The sequence below is a fragment of the Symphodus melops genome, assembly GCF_947650265.1.
Source record: "Symphodus melops genome assembly, chromosome: 1".
NCBI classification, from domain to species: Eukaryota; Metazoa; Chordata; class Actinopteri; order Labriformes; family Labridae; genus Symphodus; species Symphodus melops.
Window position 1 is genome coordinate 9,108,581 of NC_136691.1, and position 16,829 is coordinate 9,125,409.

The 16,829-nt window shown below is 39.4% G+C and overlaps 1 protein-coding gene across 1 annotated transcript in view; it reads left to right on the top strand.

Annotated features, from left to right (window-relative positions):
* Positions 1-6,633: 6,633 nt before the first annotated feature.
* The window catches only part of syne1a (spectrin repeat containing, nuclear envelope 1a), a 286,238-nt gene continuing 276,042 nt past the window's right edge, over positions 6,634-16,829 (top strand). The window contains exon 1 of the mRNA XM_079360699.1: positions 6,634-6,992. Coding sequence (XP_079216825.1) covers positions 6,926-6,992 — 67 coding nt within the window. The 5' untranslated portion in view covers positions 6,634-6,925. The remainder of the gene's footprint in view (positions 6,993-16,829) is intronic.

Sequence of the window (16,829 nt, forward strand, 5' to 3'; positions counted from 1 at the left end):
GAGACGGGGTGTTGCTATAATCACTTCCTCTCCCATCATTTCCTTCAGGTTGATTAATGTTAAGCAGTGTCACTGCAGTGTGGAAAGACTTAGCACTTCAGCTTCGACCATTTGAAATTCCACCAATATTTTTCTTCCTTTCATAAAAGTTAAATACTTCAATCCCTCTCAAAAAGTTTCCTTCCACCACAGAGTGACTGTGCTGTCTTCTGAAGAAGCAGATACAGCCCGCCCCGGCCTGATTGTGTGAAGTTTATGGTGGAAGTAGCGTAAGTGCATTTAATACTTCTGAATTTGTTCACTAGTCGGGTGGATTTTTAAACTGTGATCTGCCTTTTCTGATTTCCTGCACGTTTTTGGTAAGCTCAGTCTTTCCAGAGTGTCTGCCAGTTCCTGCATTGTAGGTCTGCTCCTTTTTCAGATAGAACTAGTAAAACAAAGTGTTTTCACAAGATTACACAGCATAGCAATCTTTTCAATACACCAGCATGATTTAGTTAAATGTTTTACACCAGAGAAATCAGGATTTAGAACATTTGATTTTACTTCTCCGTGTTACTCATTCCTGATCCCACTGTCAGCATTGTTTTAATCCACTCCAAACCAAATCTGCAAGGTCATCAATACATTCAGTGGGAAGGAAATGACTAGTCATATTGGTATGCACTGCATGTAGTGTAAACCCACCATGTGCCCCAGCAACTTTCCACATTTAATTGTAAACCATCATTCACCTTTTATTCAACCTTAACATTAATCAAAAATTAAAGTCAAAAAACGTTACTTGTCCCTGAGGGGAAATTGAAGGTCACACAGGGCAGAAAATGAACGACAGTTCAGGTATACTAAAATTTGACCAAAGTAAAAAAATTATACAAATTGTAAGTACAAAGTTAAAATACAAAATTAAAAAGTTGAATATAAAAGAAGGTAACAGTGGACCTAACACAAATCTGTTTGTTCTGTCCACTAAGATTGTAATTGATAGATTTTCTTGAGTTTTTTTTTTTTTTAACTAAGAAGTTGACAACCTTCAACCTTCTCACTGGCAGAAATAGAGGGAGAGAGAACAGCTCCACCAAAGCGTGAACTTCCTTTAATTGTCGGCCCGGCTGTAAAACATGTCTAAAATAATCAGCCATCACCCGTAGCTCTTCAGACCAGTTTGTGTGACCTTTGTGTTGTGTTATAGAGTCATAAGAGCTTAATGGGCCATCCTGCTCATAGCTGGAGAAGAAAGTCTTTCAGTAAGTTCATGGCTCGCTTGAACTGTTATTTGACACATTGGCGGGAAAGTGTGCAGTCCTGTGATATCTTAATAAGGGAATAATAATACTCTGTGGGTACTTTACCATGGGTGAAGAATTGAGGACACATTGTATTCATGCTTTGATGTAAAATTCATTAATTTTAACATAAAATATTTTGTATCCTACATCTCATCAATCTCTCAAACAACAGCTTTGATCACTATCAGTCAGCACTTGTGTATAAACTAGAATATTAAATAAGGGAAAAGGGGTCATTGATACTGTAGGATATGTTCAGTTTTTTAACACTATATTCTTGTTAGTGTGTATTTGATAAAGAGTGGTTAAATTGTTAGATCAAAACCACAAGGGCGGCCTCAATGGACCACATGTTCTGTTCACTAACCGACCAATAGATGGAGTAATACTCCAGGAAAACTTGTGTCTCAGCTCCTGAAGCCTCAGAAAGCTGATCCACATTCAACTTGTCCTTTCAATGTGCAGACTAGCCGGTTTTACAGAGTCAAAAAAATGAAAAAATATCCAGGAAAGCTCATGCTATTTTTTTTAAAATATTTTATTTTTGTAAACAAACAGTTCGCCATCTGCACAATCTATATAATCATACTGATGGAAATACACATCACTTTATATTAGTGGCTCAGTTATCACCTTTCAAGGTTAAAAACACAATTTATCCTGCTCTGAAAAGTAGGTGACTGTACGGTGGTGCAGTGGTTTGTGCTGTTGCATCACTGCAGTGATTGAAATCCCCATCTGACATGCCCTTTATGAGAGGGTTACTTCTGGGTAATCTGGCTTCCTCCCATAGTCCAAAGACCTGCTCGTTAGATCATTTGATGATTCTAAGTTGACCGTATGTGTGAATATTAGCATGTCCAGAGAAATGCTTGTTTGGCCATTTGATGATTCTAAGTTTACCATATGTTTGAAAATGAGCGTTTCTGTCTTTCTATCTCTGTATGTCAGGCCTGTGATTGACTGGTGAGCTCAATGACAGCTGCAATTGGCTCTGTTGAGAAAGAACAGACAATGCCAACAGGCCAAAATGGCCAAATCACTTGTGATACCTCCTGTCAAATGGCTGGATATCTGGATATCTCATCAAGTTATGCAAACAGAATTCCAATGATCCAAGCTGCTCAAGGTGGAATGTACAGAGCACATGTTGACCCAGTCATCCTCTGACATGTCAAGTCCAGATCCTCCTATTTTACTCTAACCATGTTTGATGAATGTTTTTTTTTTTGGATTGAATTCATAACTATAGACATGATACAAGTTTCCTGTTTTCCTTATTTGCATAACAACAAAGATTAGCTTCTTTAGTTGTATTCTTCCACAGAATAAACGTGACACTTAACACCTCACATTAAACATGCCAAAATTACCTGCTTACAGAGTAATAGCAGTGTCATCCATATTAAGCAGAAAAATAATCCAGCTGTTATGATATCACCTACACAGGCAGCTGACTGCAGAATTGAGTTCCATGCAATAAGACAATGATTCCAGTGTAATCATTCTTCTTCATTGTGCTACATAACTTAACATCATGTGTTACTGTAATGATTTTATTCCTGATATAAAGGTATAAGTGGCTGTACACCACCAGATGATTTATTTGGACATGAAGTTTCGGGACACATTAAACAGAATCGTTGAACAGCATTTCCTTCTGCAGCATTTGGTATAGGCATAGTGGTTGTCAACAAACTTTCTAATGAGCTCTGAAAAACTGCTGACTGAGCATGAAAAAGATTAGCGAGCCGTCTTGGTCCCGTCAGCTCTCTGCCTGTGCAACGATTAGATAAGAAAAATAGATCTAAGCGTGGCAGAGGTTTGGTTACTACAGAAAGATTTCCTATTGACCCCTGTGCTTTGTCTCTGCTCTCTGCTCCCCTCTGCTGCAGCAGTGATTGCTCTCTTCTGCTGAATGCGTTTGGTCCTTCTGCGAGGCTCCCGACGGTAGAGGTCACCCCGAGCCGAGCTGCATATAAAAAAAAAAGTAGGAATCAGCAGTCCGTTACTGCTGCAGAGGAGGCGGCCAATCCAGCTAAATCCCACAATGTACCGCACAGGGTAAAATCAAACTGCTGATTCTGACAAGGTAATTACAAAATGATAGAGTTCATGTATAGATGTATTATTCAGATTTAGCTGCATTGAGTGGGTTAAGGTTAAACCACCAAGATAATTGATTTACCTCTGGTTTTACAATGATCATCACTATTGCAATTTATTGTTCTCCAGTAAACATCATATTTTTGCACTAAACTCATTCTTATTGAGAATATGGGGAATCTTAAGCATATAAATACATACATGTATGTACATATACATATATGTATATGTGTGTGTGTGTGTGTGTGTGTGTGTGTGTATATGTATATGTATTTAGTGGAAGACTTTTACAATAAAACCATGTAAACTCAGTTGCCTGCTTTTACATAAAAATATTTATTTTCACATGTAACATTTTTAATTCTAAATGATCACCCCTCCCCCCACACCACTTTGCTAAAAGTGTTTTTCCACAGTAAACATTATGTTTACTCAGTAACTTTGGACAAACACAGCACAGCACAGCAGGGCTACAAATGAAGCCTAGACAGTGCATAAATATAGAGATCTGATCTACAAAACAGATGTAGGAAAAACTGTTCTGTTGTCCTGTTCATTCACAACCCTAAATCACCCTCATTCAATGATAAAAGCATATTCATATATAACTATTCCATCAAATAATTGCAGAGCCAAAATACATAACACTCTGCTGTTAACACAGTAGCTTGTACTAAACATGTTTCCCATCCATCAGAGCTCTTCTTCATTAACATTTGTTTACCCAAATAGAACTGAGCGTTCATAATCAATGAACATTTATTGCAGTTTATTTTTGGTGCCCCCTCTTGATACTCTCACTTTATTGAACGATGATGTGGGCAGAACAGTGAAGCTCCCCTTTCAACTCCTTTAAGAGCTCTCCTGAGATGATGATGAAAGGACTTGTCTAATGGGATTACACATCGTGATAAGTGCTCAGTGCCTCATCCCTCAAAGGGCCATTGATCTGCTTTGCAGGAGCATATGTTGGATGTAGAGTTTTGGAGCGGTGTTTTATTGGCAGTGATGAATTTGAATCCATTGCTTACTTTTATAAATGTATGATCTGGACAGCTGCAGGACATACATGTGTCTGTAAGCTCCTTTTTTTTTTTTTTTTTCTTTTAAATGAAGAACCCAACTACCCTTTTAATCCGTGCAGACTGAAACAGAATGACATCATGATTGCAGTTCTTGGAGCAGACTGAAATGATGATGTCATGATATAAATCATGACTAATATAAATGGTTGAATTACTCAATCATTTTGAATCCTTTAATCCAAACAGTGCTATTTTTTTAACTTACGTTTAAATCCTTTGGTTGTCATCTGTTTAGAACATAATTTTGATATATTGGAACCATGATGGAACCAAATTCATAATATAATTGTATCTTTATGAAACTATACATGATCATTTATTCTCTTTCCTGAGCATAAAGCCCATCTTGTTTCATTCCATTCATAACTTCATTGTATTTTGTAAGAGATTTGTTCTCACCCATGTTTTAACTGACTAGTTATTTTAATTTGTCTATACTTTATTTGTTGTCATGACAATGAAAATGTTATCCTGAATATTATGCATAAATATCATAGCCAATTTGTTCACTACTTTAGGAGTATTTACCTTGAAGTCTTTCTTCAAAACAACCATTCAGTCAACAAAAAAACATGCTACTGTATGTTAGTGTTTCAAACTAGTATTCAAGTAACCCTCAAATGCAATTCTTTGTTTTTAAATGTCCCCTTTCCATCTAAATCCACACAAACTTTACAATTTTTGTAAGAAAATCAGAAAAACCTCAGTCTCGGTTCACACAGAACACTTAAATAATAAGAACGTACACATAATAAGACTTTTAAGTGTTGCAATAAACATCTGAGATCAAGTTTAACCCTTTACCGGGCACTCAGTGAAATACTTTGATATTCAAAAATTCAACCTCATAGTGTTATTCGGGGACATAACAGACCTTTTTTTCTGTTATAACATTTTTTTTAAATTGTAAGTGTAAACATGTAAACAATGACAAAGTTACCATATTTGGTTCAAATGCCACAATAGGAGGATCAGTGACGTAGGGTGATCTCTTTTGATTGGCTGAGTGAGGATCACATGCTTCTCGACCTTACTGAGGTGCAGAAGGGTGGCCATATGTAATTTTTGTGGAAATTATCAAACATTGTCAATTGGCCTATAAAGGGTTAATACATTAAAACTTACTGGGTTTTAGCTGGTTGAGAAAAAGACTAAATTTAAACTGTTGCCTCTTCATGACCTACACTAAGTAAACAAGACCAACACTGTATGACTTTATCAATGTAGTTGTTTTTAATACCTCATGGATTGAAAAAAGAATGTATACATGAACTTAGATATTTAGCTCTGACACCTGGCATTTAAAATTGTTACTGCGGTCCAAATTCAAAACACTGAAGAGAACTGTATATCCCCGTGCCCCCTCCTCCCCAGAGTCGATGTACGTGCTGGTTGCCATGTCGCGAACACTGAAGCTTCATTTTATCCAGATCTGCTTTGGTTATGAAACCTTTTGAGAGCTAATCTCTCTCCATTTTCTTTTTCCAAAAGAATCTCTGATAGTTATCCTAGTTTTTGTAGCCTCTGGTCTTAGAGCTTCTTAGAAACATGCTTCAGCTTTTCAGGTCGGGCAGAATCAGTTAAATTGAAATTAAAAAGGACATTTTGGCTGCTGCATTATTGTGTGAGAAGCCAGCACTTCATTCACATGTTACCTTAATGTTTGGTGTTACAGCAAGTTCATTTTATGATTTAATTCAGAAGATATCTCTAAAAGTCTCCTTTTGTCTAAAGGTGTCGCCAAAATTGAGATAAACCCAAAAGAAGTTTGACTCTGAAGAACAATTTTCTTTCATATCCTCTATTAGGATTATTAACTTTAATTCAGGGTAATTCGCCTAAAACACACTAATGATCCATGGTCTTTATAGATTCACACCCAGTAAGAAATCACAAGCATAACACACACACACACACACACACACACACACACACACACACACACACACACACACACACACACACACACACACACACACACACACACACAAAAAAAAAACATATCTCTTACAGTCAAACCAGGTGGTACAAGAAGATACCAGCCACACTATTGGTCCTGATGTCTCAGTGAGAAAGATGAGCCATCCAATTTGATTGGACTAGAGGTGGCAGTGCATGCAGACCAGGAAGCTGTCTTGTCTGCAGAAGTAAAAGGCTCAGGCGATGAAAGAATACACATACTCTGCACACATACAGTATGCACTTACATCATCATCAGGGGAGGAGCTTCATCGAGTGAGAGGATTGCTGCCAGCTACTGCAACAGGGAGGACTTAAGAAGAGAAACACAGCCACATGGAAATGCTTGAGTGTAGAAAGCCAGCAGTCAGTGTGGCAATTCAAAAGTACTGCAGCACAATCAGATTCACTGATCACAGCATGAGAAGTCTGTCCGGGTGAGTCGCAGGAGTTAGGACGTGACTTTGGTGACTTCAGGACAGTGGCATGGCATCACCCAGGCACTACAGACACACTGATCGGGATATTGCCAATGTGATGCAGAAGCTGCAAGGTAGGCATAAAATGCTTACTCACACTGCTACACCTTGGTTTGCAGCGTTGTTAGAGGTGACCTAGTACTTGGCATGACACAGCAAAAACACTATGAGATAAAGAGACTTTACTGTTATTGAAAAAAAATTCTCACATGCATCTTGTGCATTTCGTTCATAGTTAGTCTCAGCCATCCACATTTATCAGTGGATGGTTTGTCTGGCTGATTAGTGTTGGTATGGCAAGGACACAACTGAATTGAAAATGCCATGTCATACTATGTAGAGTTCAAGTACACCACACATTCTTCAAGTAAAATAACTGATTATAGCATAGTTTTCAGTTGACACAAGTGTATTAGTCTCCTTCACCCTGAGTGCATTTTCCCTTCAAGATTGAAGGAAAAGATGAAAGTGATGCATGACAAAATACGCCTTGCCAAAAAACAAAAACTTTATTCTTTCTAGATCAGACAACAGAAATAAGATTAAGTAAGCTGATGGTACAGTTTTTATTGTTATTGCATGAGATGTGTGTTTATATGTGAGAACATGCTGACTGAGCATACGTACAGTAAACGTACAATACAGTGTGTGGACCAGTATATGTTTCTACATGCGGATTGATAGTGAGGCAGATGATAGCAAGGCTAATCCTTAGAGGAGCTGACAAGATGAAGTCTATTACACTGTCTTAAGTCTGCTGTAGTAGCAGAAGTGTCTTATTGTAGAGTCACATTCTCAGCCTACTGTACAGAAAAAGATGAATTGGCCATTACGTGAAGCTGTGATGTTATTCTTTAAACTTTTACCCTCTCAATGAAAACCTTTTGGATTCTTCTTATCTTATCTCACCCTTGCTTTTTTTTCTTCTTTAATTTGTACGCTATATTTGCAGGACAGACCATTTTTTCTTCTCTGTCCTTTCCCAAGGAAAAAAAACTGCAGGTGTATCTTTTTATTCATCAACAGTTTTAAAATCTCTATGACAAAAACAGCTTCTATCTACAGGACAAAGACACATCGAGATCCATCACTGACAGATAAGATGAAATCAATGACACTGGCAAAGGAGCAGAATAGTCAGGTGACACCAGAGCTGAGATCCAATATGGCAGCTCACTGTGTGGCTTCTGAGGTGGCAGTTTCTGTGAAAGCTGAGAACAGCATCACCAGCCACGTGTCTCCTCTGCATCACTTGTGTGTGTGCAGGTGTGAGTGCACTCTTTGAATCCCAATTCTAGTCCGATTGATCTAATTTTAGCTGCTCCTCCCTTAAGCTGTCTCTGCATTGCACGGAGAAATTAAAGCATTAATATTTAATCTGTGAGATTTAAACAGTTTGAATGCAGCAGTGTGAAATTGTTGAATTAGTCATGTGTCGATGGTACAATGCAAATCCCTGTTTTGGGTAGATGCATTTTTGCATCAATTTAGATCTATGCAAACCTAGACGGTATCTCTGTTGAAAACATGCACTCACAACAGAGTCACATTGTTGTAGCTTCATTCTTGATTCTAATTTTATATTTCAAGATGTTGTAATTTAGAGGGGGGGGGGGGGATTTGATCTTTTTACACCAAAGAGTCCTTGTCTTGCTGTTATTGCTGCAGTCCTACTCACAGATGGATGATGTTGGGTTTTGTGGGAACAGTAAGTCCATATCATAGGCACATTTGCTCTAACCACCGGGACAAACAGACAGGGTTACAGACTATTGAATTACATGGCTGTGTTCTGCCTGTAGCCTGGACTCAATAACAATTATTATGGGTTCCCTTGGACATCAAATGTATTTTTATTCATATTTCACTCATAGTACTATCTAAATTATCTCTTCCAAAAGTGTGATTGAATTAGCTTAGTTACAGGGGGGGCTTTGAATCTCTTTGACGTGACATTTTATTTGATGTGTTCTAGTTGCGCGCTATCTCCTGGGACATGAGCGCTGAACCTGTGATGATACAATCAACATGTTGTGTTAGAATCAAAGAAGAGCCATTAGGTTAGTCTCTGAACATTAAACATCACATAAGCATAAGGATATTTAGCTTGTCACAACCCTTTTTTCCCAAATTAAATTAAAAGAGTGTTCCCTTTGTTCAGGGAAGCTACTTTTTCATCTATCAGCTTAGTAATAGTGTCTAAATGTTCTGAAATGTCTCATATTGTCACATGTTTTTCTGTTAACATGTTGTGGGGAAAAACTTGAGTTAAACACAGATAATCTTACATAATTTGGCTTTCTTTCAAGCCTGATTTGATTCGCACATTTTCATCCTTCTCTCAAGAGAACAATGTTCTCAAATTAGCCACTTTTCCCAAATCGCCAGATTCCATGAAATGAGCCGTACTCCCTTTAGGCTCAAATTTGGAAGCTGTTAGAAACAATGCGACATCAAACAATCCAAACTTTTGCCCCAGTTTTGGGTTTGTGTTGATCTCCTTTCAACCATCTCTTTTGGTGTACCTCTCTGTCGCAGTGAAAAAACAGCAATTAGTGACACCATATGGCAGAGAATGACGAGGCCGCTTTGAACACCTCCCAGCCTGAACTCCTCCATATGCTGTGGAATTTGCCTGTTTGTTGTCTCTCGTTAATGAGAAAAGCGATGCACTGTTTTTCCTATTTCCATTTCTCACCTGTTTTTCCATCGTGGGCGGCAGAGGTGTACATTCCCACCTACGCCTCTGGGTTTTACCGTCTGCTAAGCCATACCAAGCGTACAACTTTGCAAAGTCTCAATGTGTTGGGAACACCTGCTTGAGCTGTGTAGGCTGTGTGTAATCCTGTACTGGCAACCTGCTTGTCAGAAGATATTACAAAAGGAGATGGGTGCAGACTGAGTTTGTCCAGGATTTCTGGGTTCATTTTTTGCATTTCTTTGTCAATGATGTTTCAGTCTGTTATGATGCTGAGTAGGAAGAAAGGCCAGAAGAGGTTAAAGGGACAGAGCAACAGCAGCAGAGGTCAGCCCGTCTGAAAGACATGGACTGCCTCTTGAAAAAAGGAACGAGAGACGCAGCAGGAAAAGCACAAAAATGAGACTGGACAAGCATGGGGGGGCGGAGACAGAGCGATTGCACACACACTCACAGACACACACACACACACGCACACACACACCACTCTTTAAGCTCCTGATTGCTAGCGGGACTGGCACAGATCCTCAGGTTGGCACAGGGCCAGGGTGACATCCTGTTGCCAGGGGCGACATTATGGTTCGGCCGCAGCCAAGTAAGGCCCAAGCAGACGGTCACCTTGAGCCATGCCAGCCTCCTGTATAGTTCTGACACCGCCATTTATCGTCTGCAGCTCTGGATACCGCAGCTTCACACATACATGTGTGCCCACACTCACAGTCAACCACCGAAACAAACATTTGGTGTTAAAAATAGCTGTGATGCATCTTTTTTTACCCCAATGATACTCCTTTGGAGTCAGCCGTTTGGCTGAACAGTTTCAAAGGCGTAGAACCAGTGCTCAAGGCCAGCAGATTGTTTTCATGAAGCTATTTACTGTGTTGAAGCCTCAGATCTGTGGCAGTGAGTCCAGTGCGGGACAGAGCTGCAGCACAAGTGTTTATTTACTGTTCTTCTGCTTCTTTTTCTTTTCAGATTGGGTTAATGACTGGTTTCCATAGCGGCAGTTGCATGACAGCCAGCAGAGGATTTGTTCACCCTGCAGGCTTACTGGCCTTGTCTGGTTCAGCTTCTGCTTCTGTAATATAACATTATGTTTGATGAAAAGATGTGTGAGTGAGTGAGTGTGTGTCTGAATACAAAGCGGTATTTGTGGTTTCTCAGTGACAGCCTTTATTGCAGATCAGATGATAATCTCTTTTGACCTGACAGTCATTGAGGGTGTGAGTGACATATCACAAGATTAGGTCACAGGGGGTTCCACCCATACAATATGGAGAGTGGACCAGCGTTCATATGCTCTCTCTTTCAAAAAGATTGCACCTTCATGAAGGTCAAAGTGTATTCCAATATTAACAAAGCTTAAAATGAAAATGACATTGCAAAGACTCTTTAAATTGAGCAGAAATCTGCAGGAATATGAAGTAAACAGTACCATCATCATTACTGTATGTTAATGTCTGTGTACACATACTTACATACAGTATGAGTACAAAGTCGTTAGGAGTGGGTCAAGGTTATATTGACTTTAGTTATATGAGAGCAAAAGAGGAGGAATGCATGGGCTGTAAATACGACCTTCTGTTTCATTTTAGATGTGTATAAAGGACTAATAACATATATTTGCAAATGAGTGCAGATAACATGTTCTCTACTCCAACTCCAATCATGCTTGTGAAGTTGTTAACCTGACTGTAAACAATAAAAAAAATGCTTGGATCGTTTTTACAAAAATCTGTGGGCTGCATCAGAGGCCTGTTAAATGTTCATCACCCCCATAAGCTTTATTGTTGTCTGATGGGTCCCAATGGTGAATATCGACCATTACAGTCAATGTGGAGCAAATTTATAACACTGTGCTAAACTGTTTCCCTGATACAGTCCCTTCGCCATTACTATAACATCTCTGATTCTTTCTGTCAGATTGAGGCATCAGATAATTTTGACGGACATACCAAACAATGTCCCCATTGATAATATCCTGACACCTGAGCCTGTGACCCCAAGAAACATCCAGCCGCTAGCTCTGTCCATTATACTTTGAGCCTTATGTGGGCTCTTATCTTTCACCCACAGACCCCTCTGTCTTTTTTTTCACCTATTATAATGTGATTGTGCAGTGAGAAAAACTCAGCCTCTGGCGGTCCATTCAGCACTGGAAGGTTTTTTAAATAGAGGTCAGATTGTGATGCCCCGACCTCTGAAGGGTCAGTCGGCCAGATAATGTTTCAGCCTACCTGAGTTAGGTGTGGAAGAAGAAATCCTGAATTTTCATTTTATTCAGTTTGGAGAACAGGTTGGTTTTATCACAGAAATGGACATTTGGAAATGATTTCACACAGAAAGAAGCACTGACTTTGAAAGTACACCTGAGGTTCTATGAACATTTCACAACGGATTTTATAAAACTTTATAAAAGACAATTTGTTTTAGACATAGCTTGGCAAATTACCATCAACTAATGTAGTGTAGTGTGATTGCTTTCTCATCTTGGATTAAAGTACCATGTTCATATGTTCCTATAGTTTAAAAGTGAGAGGGTCCACTTCACTTTTAAACCCAGCTTTGGAAGTGCTCTATCTATGAATGTTATTTCCTGTTGTGTTGCCTGCTGACATCTGTCCCCTTGAGCTGTCTCCCGTTCAGATACAAACACAAGCTGCCACCTGACATAACAAACCATGTTTTCCTGCTTTTTAATAATTCAAGAATGTTCAGTGAGCACTCAGGTGATGTTTCGAGAATGTCAGCAAAATGAACAATACCTTTAAAGACATGGCATTACGAAAGGGATGGTGTAGACAGAGTAATGTGAAACAATGAATATATGTACTGGAGGTACAGATTATGGTTTAGATATACTTGCAGTAGGCCAGAAAAAGGTCCCCAGTTGGATGAGCATAAATACACCCAAGTGGTGGTGCACAACAGGGTTTTGCTGATGATTCTGGCTCTGTTCCAGACAGTATTTTTATTTCACAGCAGAGATGAGACTTATAACTGAATTTTCCTGCTCCTACAGTAGTGATTTATTTAGTGTGCTGACGCCAGTCCTTTCACTTTAGTCGTCCCTGTAATGTGTGGCGAGCCACTGAAGCTGGATAAAGAGCTTAGACTGTCTGACCCACTCCTGCACTCTCCAGCACACACAAAGCATCACAGACATCAACACACATACAAAGTGTACACACTCGACACTCACACATTCATAGACAACGCTACAGAGAAACATCAAGCTGATTTATTTTCAAAGCCAAATTGAGTCTTTCTAATGCTCTTAGTGTGTTTTTGATATGACCTTTGGTGCCTTCAGTGAAGTAGATGCTTTGTATTTGCGGGGTGTGCAGTCTGTTTGTGTTTGGTGTTAAAATATGTCTTTGTTCCGGTGATTATATTCACCTGATAGAGTGCATGAAATGTAGGTGGAAGATTTCATCTGGAATCCAATAAGGTTTAATGTAACACTGTCTAAGCCTCAGGGGAGTGTTTAATTTCATGCAGAATCCATGTCACAAATGAGCTGAATTCATAAATGAAATTACATCATTTTAGGTGAGATTTTTAAATTGATTTGTAATGATTTTATGTCAAAATCGTACTTTTGTTTTACATTATGAACACATTTTTGTTTTCACTTTTAGTCTTTGGCATGTTCATGGTGTGTGTGTGTGTGTGTGTGTGTGTGTGTGTGTGTGTGTGTGTGTGTGTGTGTGTGTGTGTGTGTGTGTGTGTGTGTGTGTGTGTGTGTGTGTGTGTGTGTGTGTGTGTGTGTGTGTGTGTGTGTGTGTGTGTGTGTGTGTGTGTGTGTGTGTGTGTGTGTGTGTGTACTGTACTGCAGGTGCTGAAATAGCTGAAATGACAGTATCAGTGGCTTAAATGAACAGTGTGATATTTGGACTTTTTTGTTAACAACAAAGTGCCTTCCGTGCACATCTGGTACTGAAATGGGAGAGCTGGTGCTTGAAAGAGGAAATAGGTTGTTTTGGTAATCACTTTGACTTGTTCCCCCCTTTTCACTCTCCTTTAATGTGGTGTCATTATTACTGAAATGTAATTAGCTATGCTAATGGGCTGGCATTTGGACTTCCGTCTCAGCACTTATGTTGGGACTGGTAAAAATGTGTTGAAAATGAGGTGGGATGTTGTATGGAGAGGGTGAATGGGCACGTGAGAGCTGAGTGGCTGTGCTGAGGGTGTGATAGAGGGTGTTATTGAGCGTTAGGGCTAAAGTACTCCGGCGGAAGTGCAGAGAAGGGTTTTTAAATTAGGAATTGTTGGGGTGAAAGGAAAGAGCTGAAACCGGGAAGTGGATAAAGAAGCTTTTGGGTGAAGAAGAGGGGCAGAAAATCCACCAGAACCTGTTAAATCAATTTGTGTGATGGGGTGGTGGATTACGTGTGTGAATGTGTGCGTGTGAATGTGGGTGTGGGTATGCAGCAATTACAGTGTACCTTTCTAGAACACAACAAAGACGTCCTTTTAGGGCATGATAGTTATAACAGGCATGCTCCATTAATGTTGTGCTGCAGAAAGAAAATGCATTATCGCTACAGAAAGGATACTGTACCAACACGGTGACACACATTAGAGCTACTAGTACATTTCCATTCTCTGAATATAAATGTCCATCAGCTTGAATAATTTTAAGATGATATAATTGAATGAATGCATTACTAAATTAATACTGTGTGTAACCTTGTACAGTATGTGTGCAGTGCCTGTCCTTATCTGCCTGAGAGTAATCACAGCTGGTGAGTTGTGGAGTCATTAATAGATGAAGAGAGATCAGAGATGCTCAAGAGCAGAGCAGGGTCATCTGGGAGGCTACAGTTTATAAGCAGAGCTTATACTGAGCTGGTTCATTTTTCACTGTCCTGTCTTGTCTTCTCCTCTCACTTCTTTAGCTCTACTTTACATACCTAAAGCTTTATCAATCCACTAGGTGGCGCTGTGTCTCTGTACACTCTCCATAAGGCTTGATAAGAAAGCTTGGCTGCTCAGACAGCAAACCCAAATATCCTTAGGGTGAATAGATTACAGTATGAGCAGTAGCAGCATTATGTCTCTCCTCTTGGAGGCCGTTTGTTTTTCCTTTAATGGCTGAAAAGAGGCTGTTCCTCCCTTCCTAAGGAAGCTTCACACCCTGCAGACATACCTGTGTGAGCGTTGGGCGCTGACCCACGTCCAACCTCCACAACCTCAGAGAGAGGTTTGCTGTTTTGTAGGGCCGCCAGAGGCTCAATACGGGATCAAGACCAGCTGAGGTTCAGTCTGTTTTCAACCCACCAATCCCGCCACCCTTCTCCTCCTCCCTCTGTTGGATATACTGGGAGACTCTTGAGGACTGCTGCCTCAAGGAGTCTGTTGGTTTATTCTTGCACATACAGTAGACGTGAAAAGGATTCTGTCTCCATCAGATGATTTCTGCTGTGTGTTTGTGTGTATGTGCGTGCACCTGCTTGGTACTTCCAACTCCCATGGTAACAAGTCCCATGAATCCTCACCATCTTGTTTTGATTTTGTCCCGGGGTTGTTTTTCTAAACAGTTAGGCTCTCCAGGGATGTTCGTTCTGTGGTACACTAACTGGAAGAATCCTTTAAAAACCATACAAAGTAAAAACCAAAATGTTGTGTTTTAAATCAGCCTTTGGACTTCAAGTGTGGCTTTCATTGGTATTCATTTTCTGCTGCCGCCTTGTAAACGTACTCCATTGAACCAAATTCACTGTCAGGCTAAAAAGTGTCTAATTGAAGTGTTCAGCACCTTGGATAGTTCCTTCACACTTCTGAATTGAAGTACATCACCCATGAAATGATTTATCAGGCTTTTAAACACCTTTACCTGAGAAGATGGACTGGTATTACTATAAAAAAACATTTCATTGGTTCATCAATCAATAGCCTCTTCCTTTATCAATATTTTTGGTAAAGTTTGGATTGTGTAAAAGGCGATACTTAAACACAATATATGTTTTTTTTAATCAAGTTTCAAATTTTTACACAGCCCAGTGATTTTCTAACACTATTTATTGTGAGTGCATGCAATATGAACAGTCCACTGCATTGTCATTTACATAAATAAATATAAATACAAACCAAATTTGCTTATTTATAAATATTATTTTACTACTCAGCCTATCTCTCATACGCTCAGGTATATACACAGTAATCTAACTATATATATATATATATATATATATATATATATATATATATATATAATTTTTTTTTAAAGCAGACGCTTCAAAGACAGGTCGGTGATATAGGCTCATGATAGCAGTATGACGGCCAGTTTCAGGGTTGTTAAACGGAGGAGTGTCAGCAGTGTGATTATCAGTAGACAGATAGCGGATGACAGCTGCCATTGGTTATTGATGACTTTCATAATTAAAATCCCTTATGGGGGGAACCCAAAGAACAAAAGAGGAAAATCACACAAATGATGAATGGTCCTTTCATCACTAAGGCTGATATAGAGCTCACCAGGCTATTCTGCATGAATATTGGTTTTCCTCGAAAGTCTCTGAATGTGGTTTCAAAGAAGAACCCAGTGTCTTTAATATTGCCAGAATCTGTGTGCGTGTGTGAGTGAGTGTTTTAGATACTATGAGGAAAATGCTGATTGGATATGAGAGACTGTGAAAAGAAGAAGAGGTCAATGTACTGGACGATGGCTGTTTTATTTGTTGCTAATATTTGACTGCAGCAGAGGAGGGGGTTGGGAGTATTTTGGCTCCATAACAGACTGTTGCTTTTGATCCAGTTCCTCCTATCAGTTTTGGCTATTGCTGGAGAGTGTCTCTTTAAATGTTAAATTTCTCGAAAAATGCCTTTTTTGTTTTGTGCCTTGTTTGAAGCTTAAGCTTTGAAAGCAGTGGCAAAATTACCATTTCAATGCAGATCACTCAATCAGAGTTAATGACAGTTAATCCCCACTTAAGATTGTTTTATTCATTCTGGACTTACCAAGGCTGTCTAAAAACACTAAACATGACTAAACTTTGATCTTACTGTGAAATCAATCTGTAACCTCAGACATTTTTCCACTTCCTTTGTATTGTGTCCTATTCAGTACTTGCTATCTGGGAAAAAACAAACAGACCAATGTACCGTATGTGACTGTGGTTGAAAGTATACCTTTTGAAAGGAGTACAAGAGCAGATCAGACAGGAGGACTGCCAGTGATAGTCTGCACCCCTGCAGGCTCTACACA